This window comes from Phoenix dactylifera, unplaced genomic scaffold (assembly GCF_009389715.1).
Source record: "Phoenix dactylifera cultivar Barhee BC4 unplaced genomic scaffold, palm_55x_up_171113_PBpolish2nd_filt_p 000182F, whole genome shotgun sequence".
NCBI classification, from domain to species: Eukaryota; Viridiplantae; Streptophyta; class Magnoliopsida; order Arecales; family Arecaceae; genus Phoenix; species Phoenix dactylifera.
In genome coordinates, this window is record NW_024067712.1 from 300571 (window position 1) to 325899 (window position 25329).

Sequence of the window (25329 nt, forward strand, 5' to 3'; positions counted from 1 at the left end):
CAGAGCCAAAAAGAATTTATGCTGGCATAATTAAACTGAAACTTCTGTAGTCCAATCTTGCTTGTCTATTTCTTACTTGTTTATTGTTCTACCACTTTATGATTTCTTTTATATACATTCAAATTATTTCTGTGCTGTTTCAAGGAAACAAAAAACAGACCAACGGGCTCGTATCGAGCCTGAGCCCGAGCTCATATCGAGCCCGAGCCCGAGCTGTAATTGAAACGAGCTTTACGAGCTCAAGCCCGAGCTTTTATTTTGCCAAGCGAGCTCGAGCTCGAGCCCAATACAGAGCTCGGTACCGAGCCCGAGCCCGAGTTCTGTGAAACGAGCCGAGCCCGAGCCTCCCCAAGCTCGGGCTCGGCTCGGCTCGTTAACAGGCCTACCTCCAATGCCAACAAAAGTAGGATTGGGTTGATCTTAACCAGCCTAGAAGGGGTTGTAGCTAAATATGTACTACATTTTGGGTTCAAAGCTTCGAACAACGAGGCAGAGTACGAGGCTCTTTTGATCGGGTTAAAGCTCGCCCGAGAACTTTGAGTCCAGCGCATGAAGGTTTTCATCAATTCCCAATTGGTATCTACACAAGTTCAAGGAGATTTTGAAGCAAGGTCCCCAATTAAGGCAAGGTTCTTCCAGAAAGTCAAAGAAGCCTCCTTAGCCTTCGAGGAGCTTGAGATCTTGCAAGTCCCGAGGTCGACAAATGCTAGGTTGGAACATACTCCTTGCTTTTAGACAAGTAATATAGCCATTATGAGATGAAAATAGTCATTCTGACTCAGAAAAATTAACCGCTACTGTTGTTAAGTATAGAAAAGTCGACTCAACATCTTCAAAGATTGACTAGTGATCTTCAAGAGTTGCCTTATAATCTTCGATGTCAACTTAAGCTTGCTTTTGCTTTTGCTACGTTTTGTCTTTCACCTGTGTATAGTTTGGAGTCGGCTCTCTCAATTCAAGGGTCAACTTGTCTGGTGACAGGAGTCGACTCATTATTTTCGGGGGTCGACTCTTCAACAAATTAAGTTTTACTACTCTCTATCTTTTCATTGTGGTTGTTTAAGGGTTGACTCATTATTTTCTGGGGTTGACTCTTGTTTGACTAGAGTCGGCTCGTAGTTTTCATGGGTCAACTCGCCAATGCGATGAATTTTCCAGCTCTGTCTCTTCTCTAGGGTCGACTCTTGTAAGATTGGAGTCGGCTCATGCACTTCATGAGTCAACTCGCCACTATAGTGAATTGCACGGCTTTATATCTCTCTTCTGAGACTATTCTAGAGTTAACTCGCAATCTGTTGGAGTCATCTCATGAAGACGTATCTGACAGTAATAATGTTCCGGGGTTGACTCATTGCAAGCTTGGAGTTGACACTTAAGATAGCTTCGGATGAAATTTTTTATATCTACATGCGAGCTTCCAAAAATTGTTCTCATGGCTTTTTTGGAGTTATGCTTCTTGATATGGAGCTTTAGATAGATGATCTTCATTAGAGAGTTATCAAAGTTTTCTTGAAATTAATCAATTAAACTCAAAGTAATAGATTAGTCATCTTTTTACTCAATCATTTTGCATCATCAAAGTCAACTCTGTAGGGTCAACATGAAGGCACAAAGAAATACTGACCCTTTCCACCCATGGATGAACGAAGGACCATGAGGAAGGACATTATAATCCTTCCTACAAGAAAGGTACCACCACCTCTTATTTCAAAGATGGGCCTTTACGTGAAAGAAAACTTGGAACATCGATGGCATAGGGGTGATCCCTTAAAGCTGGACAAAGCAAGAGAAATCTATAATCATCCTCCAAGCATTAGGGACGAGTTGTGTGGAGACAAGTTAGTACTGGCCCAGTAGGTCGGCGATAACCGACAGGATCGGGAGCCCTAGCCCTACCTGCAGGGACTCCTCATACAATGCTATCCGATTCTCCCTGGGCGAAGTAACCCAATCCGAAGGACCAAGGCGCTCAAGGGCAAAGTCCTCGAAAATGAAAAATGCCATCCAAATCCGATCGAGGTCGAACTCCCTTAGGAAGCTTATCTCAGTATTCGGACTAGATGACACCTTGAGAAGAACTCCCCCCAAGGTCATAGAGACCTGGTCAGAAGAACCCCAACCCACTACCTCATCGTCGGAAGACCAACCTCCAGAGGATGGATTCATGAATCGTCCCCAAGGAAAAGAGAAGAAGATGAGAAGAAGACAAAAAAGGAAGAGAAAGCAGAAAAACCTACCAGGAGACAAAGACAAGATTCTAGTTGAGGCAAAAGAAGGAGAACCTTGCAACGGAAGCACACGAGTCATGCCTTGCACCTTCATATCTCTTCTCTCTCTAAGCTCTCGAGAATAAAAGAATGAAGTGAATGGGCCAGGGTTGCCGCCTTCCCTATTTATCAAGGATTTAAGCAATCCTTTCTGAGGTGATGGTTCGCCAAACCTTGGACATGTGTTCTTAGGCATTTGTCCCAAGACAACCCATTCGTATCGCTACCAAGACCAAGATGCCCATTTAATCCACAGACATTTTCCTCATGATTACAGCTCTTCGAAAAGGATAACACATCTATGCCCCTAATAAATGCTAGATCTAGAAAATCGTCGTTTTTCTAATGAAAAGGCACCACATATCCTCCTCAGCAATCTCCATCGAAATGGCCCTTCTAAGAAGACTACGTCCATAGCCCAAGCAGGCTAGCTTAGCTTGGTTGCGAATGTAGGAGGCAACTGATGCGGCTCCAAATTGGCCACAGCTCACCAGAAGAACCAACCAATCAAAATTTTCTACAATGCCACCATGTGGTTGATCAAGAGCGGCCACTTGGTAGGACCAGCACCACACGAGCGATCTCGCATATCATAGTTCCTCACGATTGGCTGCATCTTAACCGAGGGCCTTAGTGATCACCGAATGTCTATTGATGTGATAGGTGAGACGTCATCCATGTGCGAGACTTTCACACCTAATGTCCAATTTGTACCTAGACTAGTCATTTTTAGTCAGCCCGCGTGCCCTAATTCTTCAGTGGTAAGTAAGCTCCTTTATCCACTCAATCAATAAAAGAGGGAAATCCAAGAAGTGAGTGCACATAAGACACCCTAACAGATTGAGAGAGAATCTTCTTTTGTTCTCTAAGCACCATCCTGATATAGGCATATGGGGGTCTCCCGTCAGATACACTTTGATCAGAGGACTTTTTCGTTTGTGTTGTTTCAGGTCGGAGTCCGGCCACCCAACAAAGACTCCGATGGCGACCACGTGTCGTTCGTCCTCTCCGATCCAGACTGGAGCGGCTGATAGTCGAGCTCTCCAGCATCGTGGCACTTCTCATCATGGTGCCTAGAATAGGCTAGTTCTCAACGGCAACAAAAACTATAGTGGGTAATATTCTCTTTGAGCAATTAACACTTGGAATTCAAAGTTTGGACATGCAAGCTTTTAAAGATAAAATGTCAATCCACTATGCTAGTAATTATTGACGAAGCCACATTAGGTGATAACTTAGATAAATAAATTTACAAAAAATAAATATTAATAAGCATATAATAGAAATAACAAAGCTATAGGTTATGTTTTATAGTTGTATTTACTCAATATGCCTGTCAACTCTGATTATGCACAACATAGAAATACCTAAAACTAGTTTCCATTTTGTGCAATTTGTCCAACAGGCCATGTAGTGAGAGGCGAAGGAGAAGCCAAAAACAAAACACAACTAATCGTAAATTAGTGACCTAAACTAAAAGTAAAGATCATAGCATAGGCCATAAAAAAACAAAATAGCACCAATTAGAAAGAAAGGGACTGGGTACCAAGAACTCAATGCATAATGCAATCCATCACAAGGCATCCAAATTCTAGGGTGTAATCGTACAGTATTTTCAACAAAACTATGACATCGACGTATCTATCAGATGATCGTCCTCTAAAATGTTTGGTGACACTGAAAGCTGTAACCCATAGTGGGTTAACATAGGGACAGTCAAAAGTATACCAACAAAGTACGACCCAAAACCAGATGTAGACCCTTTACCACCAGAGAAATCCAAGGACAAAAGTAATACCAATAACCAACCAAAGTACCCAAAACCAACAAAGTAATCAAATTAACAAAGGGAAAGGAGACGAAAATATGTACGGAAATGGCATTAGTGCGGCGGCCCCTTACAGCTTGTGGATCGTCGAAAGTGGGCAGGTCCTCGTGGGGCCGAGCCGGTGATTACGCCGCCAAAGCCGGCAGCCACGACGACCACCGTCGGCAGCGGCCTGAACCTGGTTTGTCCTCCTTTAATTAAAAATAAATAAATAATAAAGAGGTCGCTAAGATTTGGTTTGCTTTTCATATTACTACTAAAAATATGATTGACTCGTATTGCAAGTGTCAGCTAATTTACTTAATTTATTTATTTACTTGAAAAAATAAAATTAATAGTTAGCATGATTTAACCTGAATTGTTTACTATTTTGTTGAAATTGCAGCTATTCATCAAAGATTTATTTCTCTTGCCCAACAATCTCTAATTCCAAAATAATATTAACTCCATATATATATATATATATATATATATATATATATATATATATATATATATATATATATATATATATATATATATACACATACACATACTTCCATGCATAATATGGGTGTCAACTTAGCTTTTCATGCCATCTAATAGGTCTAGAGACGAAAAGCTAGCGCTATGGGGAGACTGCAAGGAGAAATTTATCATCTGGTCCTCGATTGGATTGAAATTAAGCGAACAGTCCTTTGCAACATGGATTCTAGTTCATAATCCGTTAATAAAATATTAAGATAATTATTATTTAGTATAATATTCTGATATTATAATATGTATATGATAACTAATAATGTGATATATCATTTAATATACATTATATTACATATTATATATTAGTTGTATTTAGATAATTTGGTAAAATTTTATAATATCATATAAATATAATGAATATAAAAATTATGGTATTAATATTAATAGAATAATTAATTGTATTATAAATATCATTATATTAATAGAGCTATTTATTTTGGATAATAAATAGGATTCTTATTTAATACAATTCTTTATCAAACTATAATGACATAATATCATTAGTAAAAAGCTTATTAGCTTATTAAACCATATTAAATAAAGAATTCATGAATATTAAACTAAATCAGAAATTAACGATATTATTAATAACTATACCTACTTAATATATGATGATATTAATAAAAATATTTTTCATCAATGTCGTATCCTGCCTATATCCTCATGCGTTATTAGATTACACTGATATTTTACTAATTTTTATTATATTTTTATGAACATGATCTTACTTAAAAGATACAACAACTTTTGACCTCAATATATTGTATTTAAATATTTTCTAGATGTAATATTTTTCTATTTCTTATTTATTCTTATTATTTCATTATGATATATTACTTTAGTATATCGATAGATATACATATACTATTAAAATTTTTGTATAGCAATCATGTATCATAATATTAATATCAAAATTTTATTTTATAAAAACTTAAGCTCTTATATCTATTATATTCTATTCTACTTCTATTATTTATTCAATTATATCTATTCTATATTACATTCAAGAATAGCTAGAAAAAGAAGAAAAAATGGCATCCCGCACATTGTGCATCATATGCAAGTTGTTATATATTGCTATAGCAAATTTAATATTTGTATCAACCATAATTTGATTGGATTAGTTCTCGAAGATACATCAATAGTTAATGATCATGATAAGCCATTAATCTAATATATGATAAGTAATTTTAATATAATATAAGTAAGCTTTAAGAGAAAAGCTAAACTCAACATAAACTTAGAGAAGGAAAAGAGAAGAAGATAGATAGGTAAAAACAATGGAATAGGACAAAACTCTCCTCATAGGATAGACTTTGTAGTGGATACTATTGAGTGGTGTCATGTATATATGCTATCACTTTCGAATAGGTATTTTTAGTGATGAGCCTAGGTTGGAGCCATGTTAGAGTAGAGGGGCCAAATGTTACAGCTGGTGCCTTCCATGCAACATTGGGTGCACTATTTCCCTATTGAAAGGAGCCCAATGAGATGGAAGCTTGTAGAATCCTCTAGAAACCTGCTAATTTGGCAAGAAGGCAACATATGTTTCCTGGCTCTTATAGCAAAAGCTAAAATGATCCTAACCATTGAAATTGTGTCACTTGTATATATCTAACCATTCATTGTACTCAGTAAAGCCTATAAAAAAAAGGGGAGATGCCTCATTAGCCAAATCTTTTCACTTGTACATATCCTATAAAAAATGCTTAGAATATGTACTTGATAAAATCTATAAAAAGATGTTTTGTTGACATGTAGAAGACATATCCTCCAAAACTAACCACCATTTCTCATCTTCTTTTTTTCCTATTCAGATATAAGTCCCTCCACGTAGATATTTTCCTCTTCATTGACCTCACAATCTACTCCACCCACCAATGCCCCTTAATCTTCTCCTTTATCTCCTCCTTTGCCACCTCATCTGCATTCTCCTTCCCTTTTCCTTTACCCGAGCTATAAGAACACCTATCTTCCCCTTTCCCACTCCTCTAGACTCTATGACGAACACTATAGCCCTCTAAGACTTGGTTGGCCGCACTTCATATTTAATCACACCCCTCTGGTCTCTACTACAATCTAACATGTTGTCGTTGCCCATGAGCCCACCTCAATTACCAGCACTGCTGTGTATACGTTGTTTCATCAAGCTGAGCATGATTTTTGGTTTTATATATATATATATATATATATATATATATATATATATATATATATATAAAGAAAATCCAATGTTAAATATATAAGGGGCAATTTGGTTCGAAAAACACTAAACATGGACAACATTGCAAAAAAAAAAAAAGAATGATTATCTTGCAAAATAAATTATGCAGTGACTTTTTTTTTGTGTAAAATCCGCAATCTATTACATAAATAGATAAAGAAATAGTAATAGTCACAAGTAAGCCCATGGTATTTCTAATAGATGCGAGGCAGTTTAGGTAGCTAACGGAGGAACTCTCTATTGGATTGAAGATGCAAGACACTTAACCAAAAAAAAAAAAGATGCAAGACAGCTTGTAAGGTCATACTTTATTTTTGTTATGACCAATTGCTCTTATAAGCTAATCAAAGTAAGGTGGTTGAATCAAAATGTTGTTGCAAAATGGTTGGTTCCAACATGCATGGTGCACAAAAAAAAAACACACTACATTTGGGCACTTGTGGTAGGTGTCCAAAGCAAAAGCAGTGCAGCTTCCATAAAGAAAATCACACACATAAATGTAATCCAAAAGATAGGAAACTAAAATCACACACATAAATGCTCACACATAAATGTAAGCATGCAGATGGGTAGGAAAAAATGAGCTTTTTGACAGGCAGAAAAAATTGAGCTTTTTGATAGATATCACACCACAGAATGAACTAAGGATTTTAGACATTTCCAAAACTAATAATAGCTCCTGCTTAAGCAATTGTTGCCGCTCCGCACCTATTGATTGTGCACTTTTAACATCTTAAGATGAGAATTTTCTCATCACATATTTTCTTTACTGCTCTTTCTTCGATTCATCATCTTCCCCAAATCTTGTGTTGATTCAAAGAATAGAGAGTGAGGCTCCTTTATATGGCAACAAACATTAGGTAAGATACGAAGAATTTTTTATTTATGATGTGTTATGGGCCAAAGAAGACACTTTTGTCATGCTCTTGGTGAATCATTCTCTAAAAGAATGGGATGGAGCCAAAATATAGAATATTTTGTATTATGCTGATAGAGAAGTAGTTTGAGCTTAAATAGTGATGGCTAGAAAATCCTAACAAACTTTAAGCCCTAGTTTGGATGTTGGTTATATGACAGGATAGACCATGATCTAGAGATAAATACTGATGAGGCTCGGCCAAACTTCAGATAGGTCCTCCAAATCCAAGCATCCCGGTCACTTGGGGTAGTTGTCTAGAGATGCAACTTGACCAATTCAGACATGATCCGCCAACAAGTTCGTTAGGTTCTGGTCAAAAGCTCTCAACCCAAATGGTCATTGGGTTATATATTGGTGTAATTAGATATTCTAAAATATATATTTAGATAATTTCTCATGAATCAATAGATAATTTAAAAAGGAATAGATGGAAAAGAGTTGGTAATATGTGTGTTGTTAACATGTTTAGTTTTAAACTGCAAAACAAATTAATTATTTGATATAGCAAGAAGTTTTTGAGCTAACTTATAGCAAAAATAATCCAAAAAATATGATAAATAAATATTCTACCCCCGCAATAAAAAGCTCACAGCTAAAGAGATATAAGACAACTAAACGAAAGAGCAAGTTAAAAATAAGATCTTTAATTCTTTAATTCTTTAATTAAAAAAAGTATATTCGAGAGACTCGGAATATCAGTATTTTGGATAAATGCCTATCTTTGGGAGATGATTATGGAACGAGATTCTGCCCTCTTCGCTTCTTAAAATAGTTATAGGTTGGATTCAGGTGAGGCATCCCTGATCTGCGAGAGTCACCCACTAATTGCCACCCCTACTTGTCATTTTATGTCACTTCATTATATAAAATAATTCAAAACATTGTCCATTATTTTTTCCATTAACAAATTTATCTTTAACCAAAAAGAAACCACAAGTACATTGGCTTTATCATGATATAAAAAAATTGGCATTAAGTCTTGTTTTATTTTTATTCTGAAATTAATTATATTCACTGAGAATTAAAAGAATAATGTTTGAATTTGTTGTTCATATCCAAAGTAAGCGTAAAGCGAAGCTCCCCCGCAGGATTGACGAGACTTGGATGGAGGCAGAGAAATCCACCCTCCCCTAAGCTTTACGCAATTGGATTCCACGCAAGGCAGAGAAATCTGAAGGCAAAAATTTGGCAACCAGCAAACTAGGAAAGGAATGGAAGCCTGGCACCAATAAAAAATTAGGAAAATGGAATGGCCAAAGAGAAAAGAACGATATATCAACGAATAAAGTAACCTCACGCCTGAAATGCTACTGATGGCGCCTTGCCTTTAAAAACATGAACGAAAGTGGAGGGGTCCGAGTTGGACCGAACCGGTGATTACGCCACTCAAGCCGGTTAGCCAAGATGACTGCTGTCGGCAACGGCATGAACCCGGCCTGCCCCACTCTTTTGCTTTTAAAAATAACACCGTCAGTCAGTTCAGATTACGTTGTATATTTTATATATGTCAAACTATGTCTATCCGTTTACTCCAAGCAAGGTTTAATAATTCCATTTAACTCTGTCATCCCATTATATAACAAATCCTATAAAAGCTAGCTGGAAGATGCTATTTAGATTTTTTAGCTTTGTATAAGTACTCAAAATCTACTCGGTGGATAGCCGACGTCGGTAGATTAAGAATCGACAAACATTATGATCAGCTCGCGGCCAGTCCAAATGAATATATGTTGTAGTGTCTCTATTCTATATAGGCTATAGATTAGATCTGCTCTGATATTATTTGTAACAACCCAAATTTTTATCCAAATAGGCCAGCCGTATGATATTGTTTGGGTTTCTTGGCTCAGTATAAATATCCAAGATCTACCTAATACATAGCTGATGTATAACTAAATAAATATCCGCACATATTTTCCTAATGATTATATTACTTTTTTCGCAAGGAATAGTGATTCCTAATTTTGTATCAGTCGTTATAGCAAGAAATAAGGTAGTCGAGAGTTGCTGCATGGTGCAAGCTTATAGGTAAATTCAATTGTCAATGGTTTGGCAAATATTGGTTGTGTGAGGCCTTGTACAGGAGTGTGTTTAGTCCCACATCGGTTATTCGCTGGATAGATTTTGGGTACCTAGACAGGATCAATGAACTCAAATAATATCTTCTGGCTAGTTTTTTTGGGTGAGGTTCTGAGTTGTTACAAATAATATTAGAGCGGATCCAGCCCATGACATATATAAACTAGGGGACACTGCAGCACAAGTTCATTAAGGACATCAGGGCTTAAATGGGGAGAGCATATGAAGCCCCGTGCGGGCGTGTGTTTAGTTCCATATGGATTATTAGCTGGATAGATTTGGAGTACTTATGCAGGATCAAGGAATCCAAATAATATCTTCTAGCTAGTCTTTTTAGATGAGATTTTAGTTGTTACATGTTCGCATAATGAAATTGTTTATATTTAAATGGTTTGATGTTCATGATGTTATTCAGAACTTGCTACAGTGAGATAATGGTTTTTTTAAGTCCAACTGATAATGCATGAGAGCCCCATTTCTCTAAAGAAACAAAGAAAGAATTGGTTAAGGCACCATTACACCGCATCAGATGATGGGAACATGAGGCCATATCGAGGAGTAAAAGCAAAAATGTATATTAAAGCATTTTAGTTACAAAATATATTACCACCTACAGAGTAAATTTTATTTTATTACATAAAAATTTGATTTTATATAAATAATATAAATAATGAAAAGGTTGAAAAATGATATCATCTCATCTATATAAATATATCTATGTATAATTAGGCTAGGATGCACTCGAATACAATTGGTCACAAATATATCTTAGTAGAAATTAATAGTGTATGGATGAATATCAATATTGTACATCATAATCTTTAGTGTATAGTATAAAATATCTAGTGACAAAATCATTTATTTAGATAGCCCTTATATGCGTGTCAAGTAAGTATAAAATGAACCATAGCAATATAGCCAGTGACCTAAGATATATTATATACTATATAATTTACAAATTTAAATCATTAATCTTGATGTAAATACCTTAAAATATATACAAACTAAAATTAGCTGGTTTGGATGCTTTTAAACTTCAGATCAAATGAAGATATGGCATTATACTGTTTTCATTTCATTGATTCAATACATGCTTAAAAGTTCACAAAAATGCGACCATAAATCATGTTCAATAATATCCATTTTTATTTTAAAAGATCCATTATTACTTTCCATTGAGAAATATTTTGGACCAAATGCATTCGAGTACATTCTAGACTATATAATATATAAACTATATGTGTATCCATATATATATATTTGTGTATGTATGTATCTATGTATGCATGTATATATGTATATCTATATATACATATATATATATATATGTGTGTGTGTGTGTATATGTAGATGTGTATATATATATACACACACATACATTCATTCATGCATACATGCATACACATATATATATATATATATATATGTATGTATGTATATATGTATGTACACACAAACATATGCAGGTTGTAAATAAGAACCATAACATTGAGAGAACAACCATGTAGTGATTTTAAGATTTGTTATAAAGAAGGTACCATTAAGGCTCCTGTAGCTGTTGTACCGAAATCTTGGGACAAAATATCGTGGGGTTCTCGTCTACTGATCAAGACGGAAGCCAATTCTTTCTTCGGGAAGCATAGCATGACTACTTCGTCTCAGCGTCTTAAGCATGAGGCACCATATATTGTTCTTTACTGTTTTTGTGGTGCGTAAAACCTTTGGAAAACTTTGGACCCAATAGCAGCCCATCCAATCATTGTCAGCTGCTATAGAGTAGATGTCGAACTGAATCATATTTGAGTAAATTTTGGCTTCTTCATGGGAGGTGCTTGGAAGAAGGCTATAAGTGGTCCTGGACTATCTTGAAAGAGACCTTACATCAAATCAATAAGACCGTTGCAACGTCTTTTTCTCACTAATTATTTTTTGTTATTGTAAATTATGCAATTTGCCTTGAACATGAGCATCTAATGCAATTAATTTTCCATTCTACTATATATCTCCTAGCAAAATAAGAAGTTGCAAATGTTTTTTCTGATCTTCTTTTTCTTATTTTATTTTTCTATTTAACTATAGTTTTGGTATATATATGAAAAGTGAAATAAATCTGATAATAAAGCAAGATCTATATAGACCAAAGATTGGTGGTGACTTCGACACTTTATATTTTTTTGAGTAACATAATGATTATTTACCGCCGGTTTGAGATTGACTCTAAGACTTCTTTCATGGAGAGTTGGGTGTTAACCAACTTATCTAATAATTATGAGCTAATTATGATACTCTTCTATAAGCTATTGCTTGCTCTGATGGTTATACCCTTTGTTTATAAAATAAGAGGTTTTAGATTTGAATCTTGTAGTAGGACCTAGATAATTATAGCGTAACTGGGCAACTCCTTTTCTCAATATAGGTATATGTATAGTCATAATTATAATTATCTAGTCCTTTTCCAACTATTTGGATTTGCTTCTCGATCCTTGTTCATCAAGTATGTCTATGTAATGCCATCTCTAATACAATCCCAATTTTCTTCATATCCTTTCTCACAATTTATTCATATTAATTTAGATCTTCCTTTTCTTTTCTTTTTTTTAATCTTCTATACAAATTAAAATAACTCTTCTTATAGGTGTCTCATCATATCTTCATTGTACATGTCCATACCATCTTAATCAATTTTTCATAACATTGTCCTTAAATTGTGCAAGTCTCACAACTCCTATACTATATTAATTTATTAATTAATCCTTCTCAATTTTACTACAAATCTATCTTAACATTCTCATTTTTTATACACTTAATTTATTTCCATGTGCTTTCTTTATTACCTGGAACCCTAAGTACTACAACATTGAAAGCATTACTATTGTCCTATAAATTTTTTGTGAAATCTTAAAAGTATGTACTTATCATATAATATTCCAGGCACACATTTTCACCTTATACAACAAAATCTAATTTTATTATATCTATCTTCATCTATTTTCTCATTATTTTATATAATAAATCTTAAATAGCAAATTTAGTCACTTTATAATATCTCTCATTCATCAATCTTAATTATTGTTGTGGTTCAAATCTGGCCCGAGGGTGACCATGCCGGTTGAGCCGAGGGAGCTGCCGGTGTGGAGAGAGGAAGGCCAGACGATCCGTTTTTCCCTCTATCAATTATATTATATTTTCACTTTCATTCTTATTAATTTTATATTCCTAATTATCTATCTTTATTCTATTAATTTTTAAGCTCGAATTCTCTAAACTTTTCCACCATAAGTCTAATTCAATATTTGATCTAGGTTTTGTTCATCAATCAATTTTTATTATCAATGAAAAATATATCATCCATAAATAATATATATCATGATACATCTCTTTGAATATTAGTTGTATGTTCATTCATAATTAGTACAAAGAGATATAGCCTTGGTGCCGATCGTTGATATAAATGCACATCCTTTCTTCTCGAAGTCCACTAAATCACTTTTCTTAGCATCCTATCATAAGTTTCCTCTAAATCAATAAAGACTCTATATACATTTTTTCCCTTTTTCTCTAATTTTTTTATTAATGTCTAAATAAAAAGAGAGCACATGTTTGGGGCATAATTCACCTTCTACTTAGGCATGACAATAAGTGGAGTTGAGATATAAGTATTAAAAAGAAGAAAAAAACGCTGGTAAACTGAAGCTAACCTTCTTATTAAGTAGGTTAGAAATCAAAATCAAAAGCCAATCATCCCACAAACATAACTTGTTTAAGAAAGAAGGTTAAATTAGTGAGGTCAAGAAAGAACTATTAACCTAATTTTATATAGATAAGTAGAATGTAAATAAGTCATAAATAGATCAATTTGGCTTAATTTGATTATTAAACATATGTAATGGATTACTAATTGTTGCCGCCGAGAACTGACTGGCTTTAGGCATCGTGGCAAGAAGCACGATGACGCTAGAGAACTCAATGGTCGGCTGCTCTTCTTTTTCTTACCTCCTTTACCCCCTATCCTCACTTTTCTTATGTATATCCGGTAGAGGAGCCTACATACCACCAGAGAATTAGGGCATGTGGGTCGACCAAAATTAATTGGCTTGAGTACCGCCAAAATATCAAGCGTGAATGCTTTGCATGCGGACGACGTCCTGCCTGTTATATTGGTGGGACCTCGATGATCACTAAATTTTTCGGTTATGATGCGGCCAACCATGGGAGCTCTTGATATGCAAGCTCGGCAGCATGGCGCTGAGCCCGCTCAGTAGCCGCTCTCGATCCACCATGTATTGGCATCATGGTATGTTTTAATTGATTGAACTTTATAGTGAGCTGTAACTGATTTGGAGGTGTACCACTACTATTGAAAGCCTAAGTGCACCCCGCATAATAAATAGGTTCAGTTGAATTGATTTGTTCACGATCGAAATCTGTTTACTCTAAACTAGGCTTGTTCATCCTGGGTCAGGTTCGGGCCATAGAGTGGTACCCTACTCATTGTATGTACCCTTTCTTTTACTTGACGTTTTCTTCTGTATTTATAGCACGGAGACAAACAAAAACACCCATCCACAAGCCCGAGCACCTCATCAATAGTTCCTTGGACGCCTCACGGGTAATCGGTCACGGGAGCGGCAAAGACTCGGACAGAGACAAGGGAAGAGGACTCACCGAGGCTTTTGCCATGGACGGTGGTGGCATTTGTGGAAACTAGGGCACGGAAACCTCTTATTCTCATTTACAAAAAAGCCTGCAACTCCGATCTCGGTCCCACTTCACAACTCATGTCGCAAACTAATGATAACCTTGTTACCGCGCTCGTTACGCCACGGTGATTCCCCTGATCTCTCGCTCCAGTTTGACCCAGCTAATAATAAAGAAGCGCCCACTTTAGCGGTGCAACTAACTTCGCCTGGTGGTTATCGATCTAATTTACAACAGCTGATGCAGCCATCCTAGCTATCACCCAGGATCCTCAATAGTGCGGTTTATAGCGCTAAGTTGGATGGGATGCTCGATGCCCACTATCACACCTAGGATTCATTTGATAAAAAAAAAATCACAAAAAAATAGAGGGATATCATATTTCATAGAAAAAAAATAATTTAGAAGATAAGAAAGTCTAATTCTCATAATTTTTTCTCCAAAAATACTCTCATACTTATAGACAGGTAAGCATATATATCGAGAGGCCACCGGACCAGCAGATTGGTAGCCTTCTATGCAGGCTAATCTGAAGAGACTCTATGATACATCCGTTTTAGCAAAAAAAAAAAAGTAAATTTTTTTATTAAAAGTAATATCGGATATTTTATATAATTTTTTAAAAAATAATGCCCAACTAAATATAACTATTTTAAGATGTGCAATTTTTCTATAGTTAAAATATGCAAAAACTATTTTAAAAAATTATTTTATTAAAAAATTCTTCTCATAAATCAAATAAATTTATAAAAATATACTATATGATAGCTGTCTATTTTCTAATCATGATCATCAAGCTCTGCATTGGGTGCACACCGCAAAGCATGGTAAGCAACCATGCTCCTCAGCTATTTTGTTTTGCATAAGGAAAGAAGGATGATGCCATTTCATACCCAAACAAAAACAGATGTAACCCTAACCCAAAACCTAACCCTGGTAGTAGGTTTGGGAGAGCGTGAACCGTGAAGGCGAGCACCGGAAAAGCGTAACGTGATGAGCTGCAAGCCTGCACCATTTATTTGTTAATTTCTTCTTTTAGTGTCACAGCATCTTCCCGCAATATAATAATAACCCCAACTCCCATTCTAGGCTCTGCACTGGCTATGGTCACTTCATCCAAGAGAGGCAACAGATGGACTACTTGGCAGACTAGAAGACCAGTCCACCCTTCCTTCTTCCCTTCTCTCTCCACCACCAAGTACTGTGTTTCTCACAGCTCAGCTTTCCCTCCAGTCCTAAAGCTTTCCCTCCCTAGAAAGAAAAAAGAGAGGGAGAGGGGGAGGGAGATTTGGGCGGAGTGGTGGTGAAGCTGCAACCCAGCAATGGGAGCTCAAAACTCACTGCCATCCGTCTCCTGGCCGCTGCTTTTGCTCCTCCTCCTCCTCCTCCTCCTTCCTGCCGCGCAATGTGGAGTCACCTACGACCGCAAGGCCGTCGTAATAAATGGCCATCGGAGGATTCTCATCTCGGGCTCCATTCACTACCCCAGAAGCACCCCAGATGTATCCCATCTCTTTGCTTCCTTTGATTTCACCATCTTCTTCTTTTCTTTTCTTTTCTTTTCTTTTTGTCCCTGGCTTTGTACTTAACTGGCATTTTATTTTTTCTTGGTTTCTGGGGTAGATGTGGGAAGGGCTGATACAGAAGGCCAAGGATGGAGGGCTGGATGTGGTACAAACTTATGTGTTCTGGAATGGTCATGAGCCTTCTCCTGGAAGTGTATAATTTCTTCTGTCTCTCTTGTTTTATTATTATTTTTTAGTAAGATCTGGTTAGCCGGATTTCTTTTGGATTTGTTGTTATGGGATCTTTAATGGGAATGCGTTTCTTTGGGATTGCAGTATAATTTCAAGGGGAGCTATGATTTGGTGAGGTTTATAAAGACAGTGCAGAAGGCGGGGTTGTATGTCCACCTCCGCATCGGGCCTTACATTTGCGGGGAGTGGAATTTTGGGTACTCCTCTTCTCTGTGCTCACACACCTCTTCTTTGTTAGATCTTCTAAAGACAAGATGACCAGCTTCTTTCTTTCTTAGGTTTTTTTTTTTAATTTTCTTTTCCTTTTTCTTGTGTAGAGGATTTCCAGTGTGGTTGAAGTATGTTTCAGGCATCAGCTTCAGAACAGACAATGAACCTTTCAAGGTTCTTTTCCTTGTCCTCTGCATTTCCATACTTCTCTCATTTTCTTGTGCTGGTTGAAAAGATGCAGAAAGATTTTGGCCTTGTTTCCTGGAATTTATTTAATTTGTTTTGCATGGTTTGGGCCTTCTTTGCTTTCTAAATAGATTCTCCATTGGCAATTTATTCTTATTTGGTGTTGCAGACGGCGATGCAAGGATTCACCCAAAAGATTGTGCAGATGATGAAGAGCGAGTCGCTATTTGCGTCGCAGGGTGGCCCAATTATACTCTCACAGGCATGGCTTTTCTTCTTCTCCCTTTTTTTCTTTTCTGAGGAATTTAAGGTCTTCTTCCGAATACTCTTTTCATTTAGCCTTTGGCTCTGGGAGATCTATTTGTCTTATAAAATATTGTGAAAAAGAAAATTTTAAAGAAAAAATCGAGTTTTTTTTTGGCTGATCTAGAGGTCGGTTGGTTCATGGGGTGCAGATTGAGAATGAGTATGGACCAGAAAGTAACGCATTTGGTGCTGCTGGTCATGCATATGTGAACTGGGCTGCTAAAATGGCGGTTGGTATGGGAACAGGTGTCCCCTGGGTGATGTGCAAGGAGGAGGATGCCCCAGATCCAATGGTAGGAAGACTTGTTCTTTCCTCTCTACATTTTTTTGTGCCTATATGTCTTACAAGCAAAGTTATATGGTATTGAAGCTAGGGTCCTTTACCTCTGCTGGCTAATTAAGGTGGTTTCTTGGTCTTGTTCTCCATGATCTGATGGCGGTGTTTTTCTCATTTAGTTGCTAATACACCTTCTGTGCTCACTATTTGTTTCACATGATATTATTTGCTGCACTCTCAGCGAGGCACATCTAGTTAGTGTATATGCAGAGAAATGGGAGACTCAGTATATACCGGCTGTCTCGTATTCTTTTCATAATAAAGTAGCATGGATGCCTATGCCACATCTCCCAAACTATGGATGCATGAGCTCGGTCAAAAAAAAATTTTGGGATTATTTTTTGTCATTAATTTAGTTTTTTAGATTATAACTGTACTTAGTGCAGACTAGAGTGATGATCTGACCAGAAAGATGGTCCTTTAACTAGTTTGTGGACAATATGCTGAGTTGCGCAATGTTTATTAAACACTGAATTTTATAGTAAAAATAATATATTTTTTCTTTCTTGTTTTGTGCCATGTGAAGAGTAGTCTAAATCTGATGGAAAACCGATGTAATAGATCTCTAGGCTTTCTCATAATCATGGTTGATGCTGATTGATAATGTGTTAGAGCTTTTTTTTTTTTCTTTCTCGGACGAAATGTTCAAGCCTCTTGTTGTGATTTTTATTTATTCTTTAAATTTTGGCAACAGATAAATGCATGCAATGGTTTCTATTGTGATGCTTTTACTCCCAACAAGCCTTACAAGCCTACAATGTGGACTGAAGCTTGGAGTGGCTGGTAAGTTGTTTCTACAGTTATGACAGGCTCAACTTTGAATCACAGACCATAGAGACTTCATTTTGGACATAGGTTAAAAGAATGAAAATTCCATCATTGTGTATAGATTTCATCCTAAAACTACTGGAATAGGTTTTTGATGCTACAGAAACAATTTGAAAGGAATTGATTACTTCAAGCTGAACATGAGTTCCTTTTCCTTTTGGTTCCTTGCGATTGCAGGTTTACAGAGTTTGGGGGCACTGTTCGCCAGCGACCAGTTGAGGATCTGGCATTTGCTGTTGCACGCTTTATACAAAAGGGTGGCTCCTTCATTAATTATTACATGGTTAGAAAAGATCAATTGCTATGTGGGTATTTTGTGCTTGTGTGGAAATCTGTATCAGTAAAAAGGTGATATTCAATGCTTGTTTGCTACAGTATCATGGTGGAACTAATTTTGGTCGTACAGCGGGAGGTCCCTTCATTACAACCAGCTATGATTATGATGCTCCTATTGATGAATACGGTAAGAAAAAAGGACCAAATTTTAGAGTCTTTTTTATGATTCCTGCAGTTTCTTCCAGATTTTCTTAATATTGTTAAATTTCACTGTATTGTAAAGATTATGGATCGGCCTTTTCTTAAATAATAATTCTGTCCATTTGAGCTCTGTTGATCAAATTATATCAATTATACGGTCTAATGAAATGGGCAAATATTGTTATCAATGGTTGTTAATAAGTCAAAATTATCTATTTTCACCCTTAAAATGAGAAGAAAAGAAATAGCGGACTAAATGCTCATTATTATAAGCAGTTATTGATCATCAAAATTAGCTCTTATCATCCATAAATGTAAATAAAGGGAAATTACTGACTGAACGTTAAATTTGTTTTCTTGGTAACATTTAGTTGCCTGGGGTATAGTAAGTGATGCATGTAGACTATGGTAGCTGTCAGATATTATACCAGGTTTCTTTGTATTTTCTAGTTTTGTTAAAAATATTTGAGGAGATTTGCTTACATGTTTTCTGTTATCTGTAACATGATTTGATCTAGTTTTCTGAGATTCTACTATGCAGTTTGAAAATGACGTGCTGTTTTAAAAAAATTTAGCTAAAACACCTAGTTTCCATTTCCCAATCTTCACTTATATGATACTTTCTTTTTTCCTTGCTATAGTAATATAAATGTGGCAAACTTTGATTCTACTTTTGGTTGAGGCTATGCATATCTTTTTTCCCCCCTAATGTGGACTACTGGTAATGTCATACATTCTGGCAAATGGCAGGACTTATCAGGGAACCTAAATACGGACATCTGAAAGAGCTCCACAAGGCCATCAAGTTATGTGAACCAGCTTTAGTTTCTGCTGATCCAACTGTTACTTCTCTCGGAAGTTATGAACAGGTATGTTAGATTTCCCTTTTCCGGACAGTCAATTATTTATTTGATACCGCTATTTTTTTTTGGATATTAAGATGATTTTTTACCTTAGTTTGTCTAACTATGTTTTGGCATTTTAGGCTCATGTCTTCAGTTCCGAATCGGGACGCTGCGCAGCTTTCCTTGCAAACTACAACCTTAATTCTGTTGCAAGAGTAATGTTTAATAACATGCACTACAATCTGCCTCCTTGGTCAATCAGCATCCTTCCTGACTGCAGAAATGTAGTATTCAATACTGCAAAAGTAAGTGACACATATCTGTTTCAACTTGCTTACTCTTTTTGTCAATGTTGTTTCATGTCATTAAATGTCCATGATATGCAGGAAAAGCCACTTTTGCATTACTAGATACTTCCATAGCCTAATTTCAATTTACAATTAGATTATTAAAGGTCGCATACTGAGAGGCAAAAGCTATATTGGTTTTACCCAAAATAAAAATTCCTCTGTTTTCATTGCAGGTTGGTGTTCAAACATCTCAAATGCAAATGTTTCCTGCTGACAGTCAGTCCCTTATGTGGGAGACATATGATGAGGAGGTTGCTTCATTGGAAGATAATTCATTGATCTCCACAACTGGTCTTTTGGAGCAGATAAATGTTACCAGAGATGCCAGTGATTATCTATGGTACATTACCAGGTGAGATTGGATCAACCTTCTTATCTGAATGTTAGAGATATAAAGCATATATAGAGTATCAAATTTTTGCTCGTTAGTTATCACTTCTTATTGCCAGATTGTTATTCATAATAGTACTTTGCGGTTGTTTGTATATAATATTGGGTCATCGAGCGAGTCATGCCATTGAATTCTGTATGGAGGAACCCTCCAACATGCTGAACTGTACTGAACTACAAGCTTGCATGGGTTTTGGGCCAAGTAAATCATAAAATAGCATAGGCTGTAAAACTCTTGTACAGCCTATATCTGTACAGCAGATATAAAGTCTTGTACCGTGAGATAGAGAAAACTCTTGTTTTTGTCTTTCACAGTGTTGATGTAAGTCCTGCTGAAGGATTTCTACGAGGGGGTCAACTTCCTGTTCTGACTGTGCAGTCAGCTGGTCATGCCCTGCATGTCTTTGTCAATGATCAACTCTCAGGTATATTATCAGATAAGTAATTCGTTTATTCATGCGATCTTAGTTAGCTCAACGCCCAACAATCAAGATACTAAAATTGTGACCTTGCTATGCAGGTTCTGCTTATGGAACCAGGGAAAATAGGAGAATCACATATACCGGCAATATCAATCTTCGTGCTGGATCTAACAGAATTGCACTGCTAAGTGTCGCTGTTGGACTGCCAGTTAGTTACTTTACTGGTTTCTCCATTTCATTTTCTGATTACTGATATTGGTTGTCTTTTCAACTCAACCTGAATACTTAATCCTCTTTATTGTCCTATTGTGTGTGAAGAACGTTGGGGTGCATTATGAGTTGTGGAACACTGGAGTCCTAGGTCCTGTGATGCTACATGGAGTTGATGAAGGAAAAAGAGATTTAACCTGGCAGAAATGGTCATACCAGGTCATTTTTTTTCACATGATTAGTGGATTTTAAGTGGAAGGATTGATATGGATGTAAATGTGGTAAATCTTTATTGTTTTCATGATTATATATGCAGGTTGGCCTGAAAGGAGAAGCTATGAATATAAACTCTCTAGATGGCACTTCTTCAGTTGAATGGATGAAAGAGTCACTAGCATCTCAAAAGCAGCAGCCTTTAACATGGTATAGGGTAAGAAATGAGGCCTAGCCATGATCTGTAGGTCAGTTTCTATTTGTTTTTTTTTCTTGGTTCACTTCTTTTGCCTTTCATGATCAGGCCTACTTTGATGCTCCTGCTGGAGATGACCCACTGGCATTGGATATGGGCAGTATGGGTAAGGGTCAAGTGTGGATAAATGGACAAAGCGTTGGAAGATACTGGTCTCTATGGGCCCCAGATGGGGATTGCAAAGGATGCAACTATGCAGGGACATACCGATCACCGAATTGTCAAAGTGGTTGTGGTCAACCAACCCAACGCTGGTAAGAAACAGCTCGACAATTTTTCTGTGTTATGAACTTTTGTTTCATTATATTTTTTTATCATCCTTCAGAAATAAAGCCAACATTACATTCGTATTAATGAGCCAATGACATGTTTAAGCAGTTGGTTGTCACTGTTAAAATATTCTTCCACTCGGCTTTAAAAATATCATGTCTTTGGTGTTGCTAAGACTTGATATCATGAGGTCATTTGTTTGTTGTTAAGTCAGCTCCTCCCATAAATTTCATAGCATCTCAATGAATTACTACAGTTGATTCTATCTGCCTCAATGATGCCAACTAAATTAAATTAAATAAGGTGACCAAGTGTAGGTTACAATGAAGCCTTATTATGAAAGGTACCGATTTAGTTGATCAGCCAACTGTTAACTGGTATTTCTGGTGCTGTATCATAACCAAGCTCTATTGGATCACTGTATGACAGAGCAAATTTCTTAGAAAGATTTTATTACTTGGTGTAATTTCCATGGGATACTGAACTGAATCTTAGGTTCTACTTGAATTAATTATTGTTTCTTTTATATTTGATCAAGCATATTAAAACTAATTGTTGGATGCTCAGGTATCATGTGCCAAGGTCCTGGTTACAGCCAGCCCAAAATCTTTTAGTAGTATTCGAAGAACTTGGAGGTGATGCAACAAAGATTTCTCTTGTTAAGAAATCTGTGTCCAGTGTTTGTGCTGACGTTTCTGAGTGGCATCCCACAATAAAGAATTGGCATATTGAGAGCTATGGTCAGCCTGTGGAGCACCATAAGCCAAAAGTTCACCTTCGTTGTGCACCAGGACAGTCTATCTCAGCTATCAAGTTTGCCAGCTTTGGCACACCCTTGGGAACTTGTGGAAATTTCCAACAGGGAGCTTGCCACTCGACAAATTCGCACAGCACCTTGGAAAAGGTTCTTGAATGCTTCGCTTCATCTTTCTATCTTCTGCCATATGCATATCTCTTGATATCTGCCTGTATTCTTAGCTGTTTATGCATATGTTCTGTTTTAGAGTTCTCAAACTGCTTGGAGATTTTCTTCCTACAAATTAATAAAAGTATAGGACAAGTCCATTTAGAACTCAAATGACATTGAATGTGTCCCAATTTATATGAGATTTCTGAAGATCCAATTTTAACTACTGTTAAGGTGTCATTGGTTGCTGCACATGAGATGTTAGAGCACAGAGCTCTTGCTAATACCATATGATCACTTGGGTGGACTGGAGAAATTGGTTATAACCAAAATCTACCAATGAACACAAATAGTCTTATTCATCATGTCTTATATTACCTGTACAAAAACAATTATGATGTCTTGCACAGTATGGACATATAGGGAGGTGTTAGATATAGAAATTGACATTTTTAGCTCTTGGTTTATGAGACTGATTGTGAATGCATTGTCGTCTATTTTAACAGAAATGCATTGGGCAGCAGAGATGTGCAGTCACGATATCCACGGACAATTTCGGTGGGGATCCATGCCCCAATGTGATGAAAAGGGTGGCTGTAGAAGCAATATGTTCCCCCACTGCTCAGCCATTATCATGAGCTTGGGAGATGAAGTGCAACTGAAGGAGGCTCTTCAATTGGTTTCGCTCTCGTGCAAACTGTACCCGATAGGAGTATAAGAGAGAATGGAAATAACTGTGAAGTGCGCATGTGCACACAAGAAAGGTGTGTTTGTTGTGTGTGGAGTTAATGTTGGTGGGAAAGATGGTAGATTTGTAGTTGAGTCCTTGCATTTATTTTTAGGTAGAGATGTCACTCCAGCTCCAAATTATTCACTGGTTTCCCAACCTTTATTCAGAAGTTGGTACCAGAAAGGAGAGGAGAAGGTGACAAAGGGGGCAAAAATTAAAAAAAAAAACAAAGGGAAGAGAGATGTGGATTGCATATTTGCTTTCATTGATGTCCTTTTTTTCTTATTCTGTGGAAGAAAGTTGTGATTAATGTCAGTTCACGATGTAAGGTTATTTTAAGCTTCGGTCTGATTGTGAAGATGCTAATTGATGTCATTTTTTACTTGTCTACCCCCAATTTATCTGTATTCTACAAGTGGTGTATTGGTGCTGAGATTTTTCTTTCTTTCTTTCTTTTGTTCCCCCTCATGATTTCTTAATATGAGGCTTACATGTGATGTGATGCGAGATAAAATTCCCAAACAAAAAATAAGAAAACAAAAACTAAAAATTGAATGAAAGAAAGAGTTCCATGAGGTGGGGTGCCCGCATAACTATGGACTCATCATATAGTAGTAGAGGAGAAAAACAATAGAAAACATTTCCGAAAACAAGGGGATGCATTCACTGTAGATAAAATTTGGCACTACAAGCATCATAAGACAAATATTCCAGGGAGTCCCTGAAAGATGTTTGCACTATGATGCCATGAAAAAACCCATCAAATCCATAAATACAATCTTAATCACCCTTGTAATTTTATCTCTGGATAGTCAGAACTCAAGAGAGCATGCCATCCTACGTTAGCATGATCCACATAAATAGTAAATTTTAACAAATTTATTTTATAGACTAGAGAAGTAGACGGTCCTCAAGAAAAAGGTCATATGTTCAGTAGAACTTCCAAAATTTCAGAGAAGAACGCAATAATTGCAATGATATTGGTTGTGTTACAATGTTGGTGTGGTAATAATTATTATGCTGGTACAACCTGCATGACTGCACTGCTCCTGAGGACAACTGAATTGGTCATGTTGCCTGCTGTCTTTTTCTATGTCAATGGTGGTTGTCTTGCGAAGTTATGTGATAATAATTGAGGCCTCGCTCTTGCTCTTGGTGGGACCTTTGAAGGCATGGATTGAGCTTGTGAAGGTATTTTAATGGAGGTATTCCTTTTCCTACTTTATTTCCTTGGGTACAGGCTGGATGAGGGAGTTGTCAGGTTCTTGTTGGATGGCTCTAAGGATGGGTGGTAGAGAAAGGTGACACGTGTGACTGTTAGTCTTGTTCCTTTTGCCTTTTTTTTTCAGTACAGCGACAGGCATGTTCTCCACCCAAGAGGTTGTCGGTGGCAGGAGACCTATTCTGGGCGTCTGTTTCAATCTTAAGGCCCAATTTAGCTAAAGCATGTAGGATGGCTAGGCTTGGGCTTAGATATTGTAAGTAATGGACCAGGCCTGACACAAGGCAGCCCAAGTTCACCCACTGCTTTGCATTTGTGAGGCGGTTCCGGTTGTATCTTTCGCGCGGAAGAATGATTGGTGAAGGCCCGCCTGGGCCCATCCATTTGACCCGCCCAAGCTCGGCCAGCGGCAGGGGCGAATTGTGTTCGCCTCGCATATCAGCCAAGGGAGTCTTCCTTCTCTCCCTCCGGCAATTTTGGCCGGGATAAGGAGTCCTAGGGTCACGAGGACCCTAGGGGTTCCTCTATAAGAGCGAGCTCCCCACCACCGTCGAGTGCCATTGCCCTCTCTTCTTCTTTTCTCTATTTAGAGTCATGGCATCTCGTTACCGTGCTTGCCGAAGTCGAGGTAATGCCCTAGACTTCTTTCTCTTTCTTTCTTCTTCTTATGCCCATGATTAGGAATCATGGCCACCAGCCAAGAAATTGGCCAGAAATCGACCGGCAAAAGGAGACCCCTTTTTTTTGCTTATTTTGGCCGAGTTTTTTTCCTCTTTCCAGCCACCAGCACTGCTGCCTCTTGGTGTCGGACCTTCAGTTGAGTTCCACGGAAAATAAAAAAATATTCAATTTTCCTATTTTTGGGACTTTTTTGAATTT

At 37.0% G+C, this 25329-nt stretch overlaps 1 protein-coding gene across 1 annotated transcript; it reads left to right on the forward strand.

The window, feature by feature from the left end:
- Positions 1–15607: 15607 nt before the first annotated feature.
- Positions 15608–23625, forward strand: LOC103720984 (beta-galactosidase 5-like). The gene is made up of 19 exons (XM_008810985.4): positions 15608–16036; positions 16158–16253; positions 16376–16488; positions 16609–16675; positions 16857–16949; positions 17143–17286; positions 18025–18113; positions 18336–18441; positions 18534–18621; positions 19386–19504; positions 19621–19785; positions 20004–20182; positions 20536–20645; positions 20741–20850; positions 20961–21071; positions 21169–21282; positions 21370–21575; positions 22159–22495; positions 23005–23625. Exons 1-19 carry the CDS (start codon positions 15857–15859, stop codon positions 23134–23136), a joined length of 2559 nt encoding a protein of 852 aa, XP_008809207.2. The 5' UTR covers positions 15608–15856; the 3' UTR covers positions 23137–23625.
- Positions 23626–25329: the final 1704 nt, after the last annotated feature.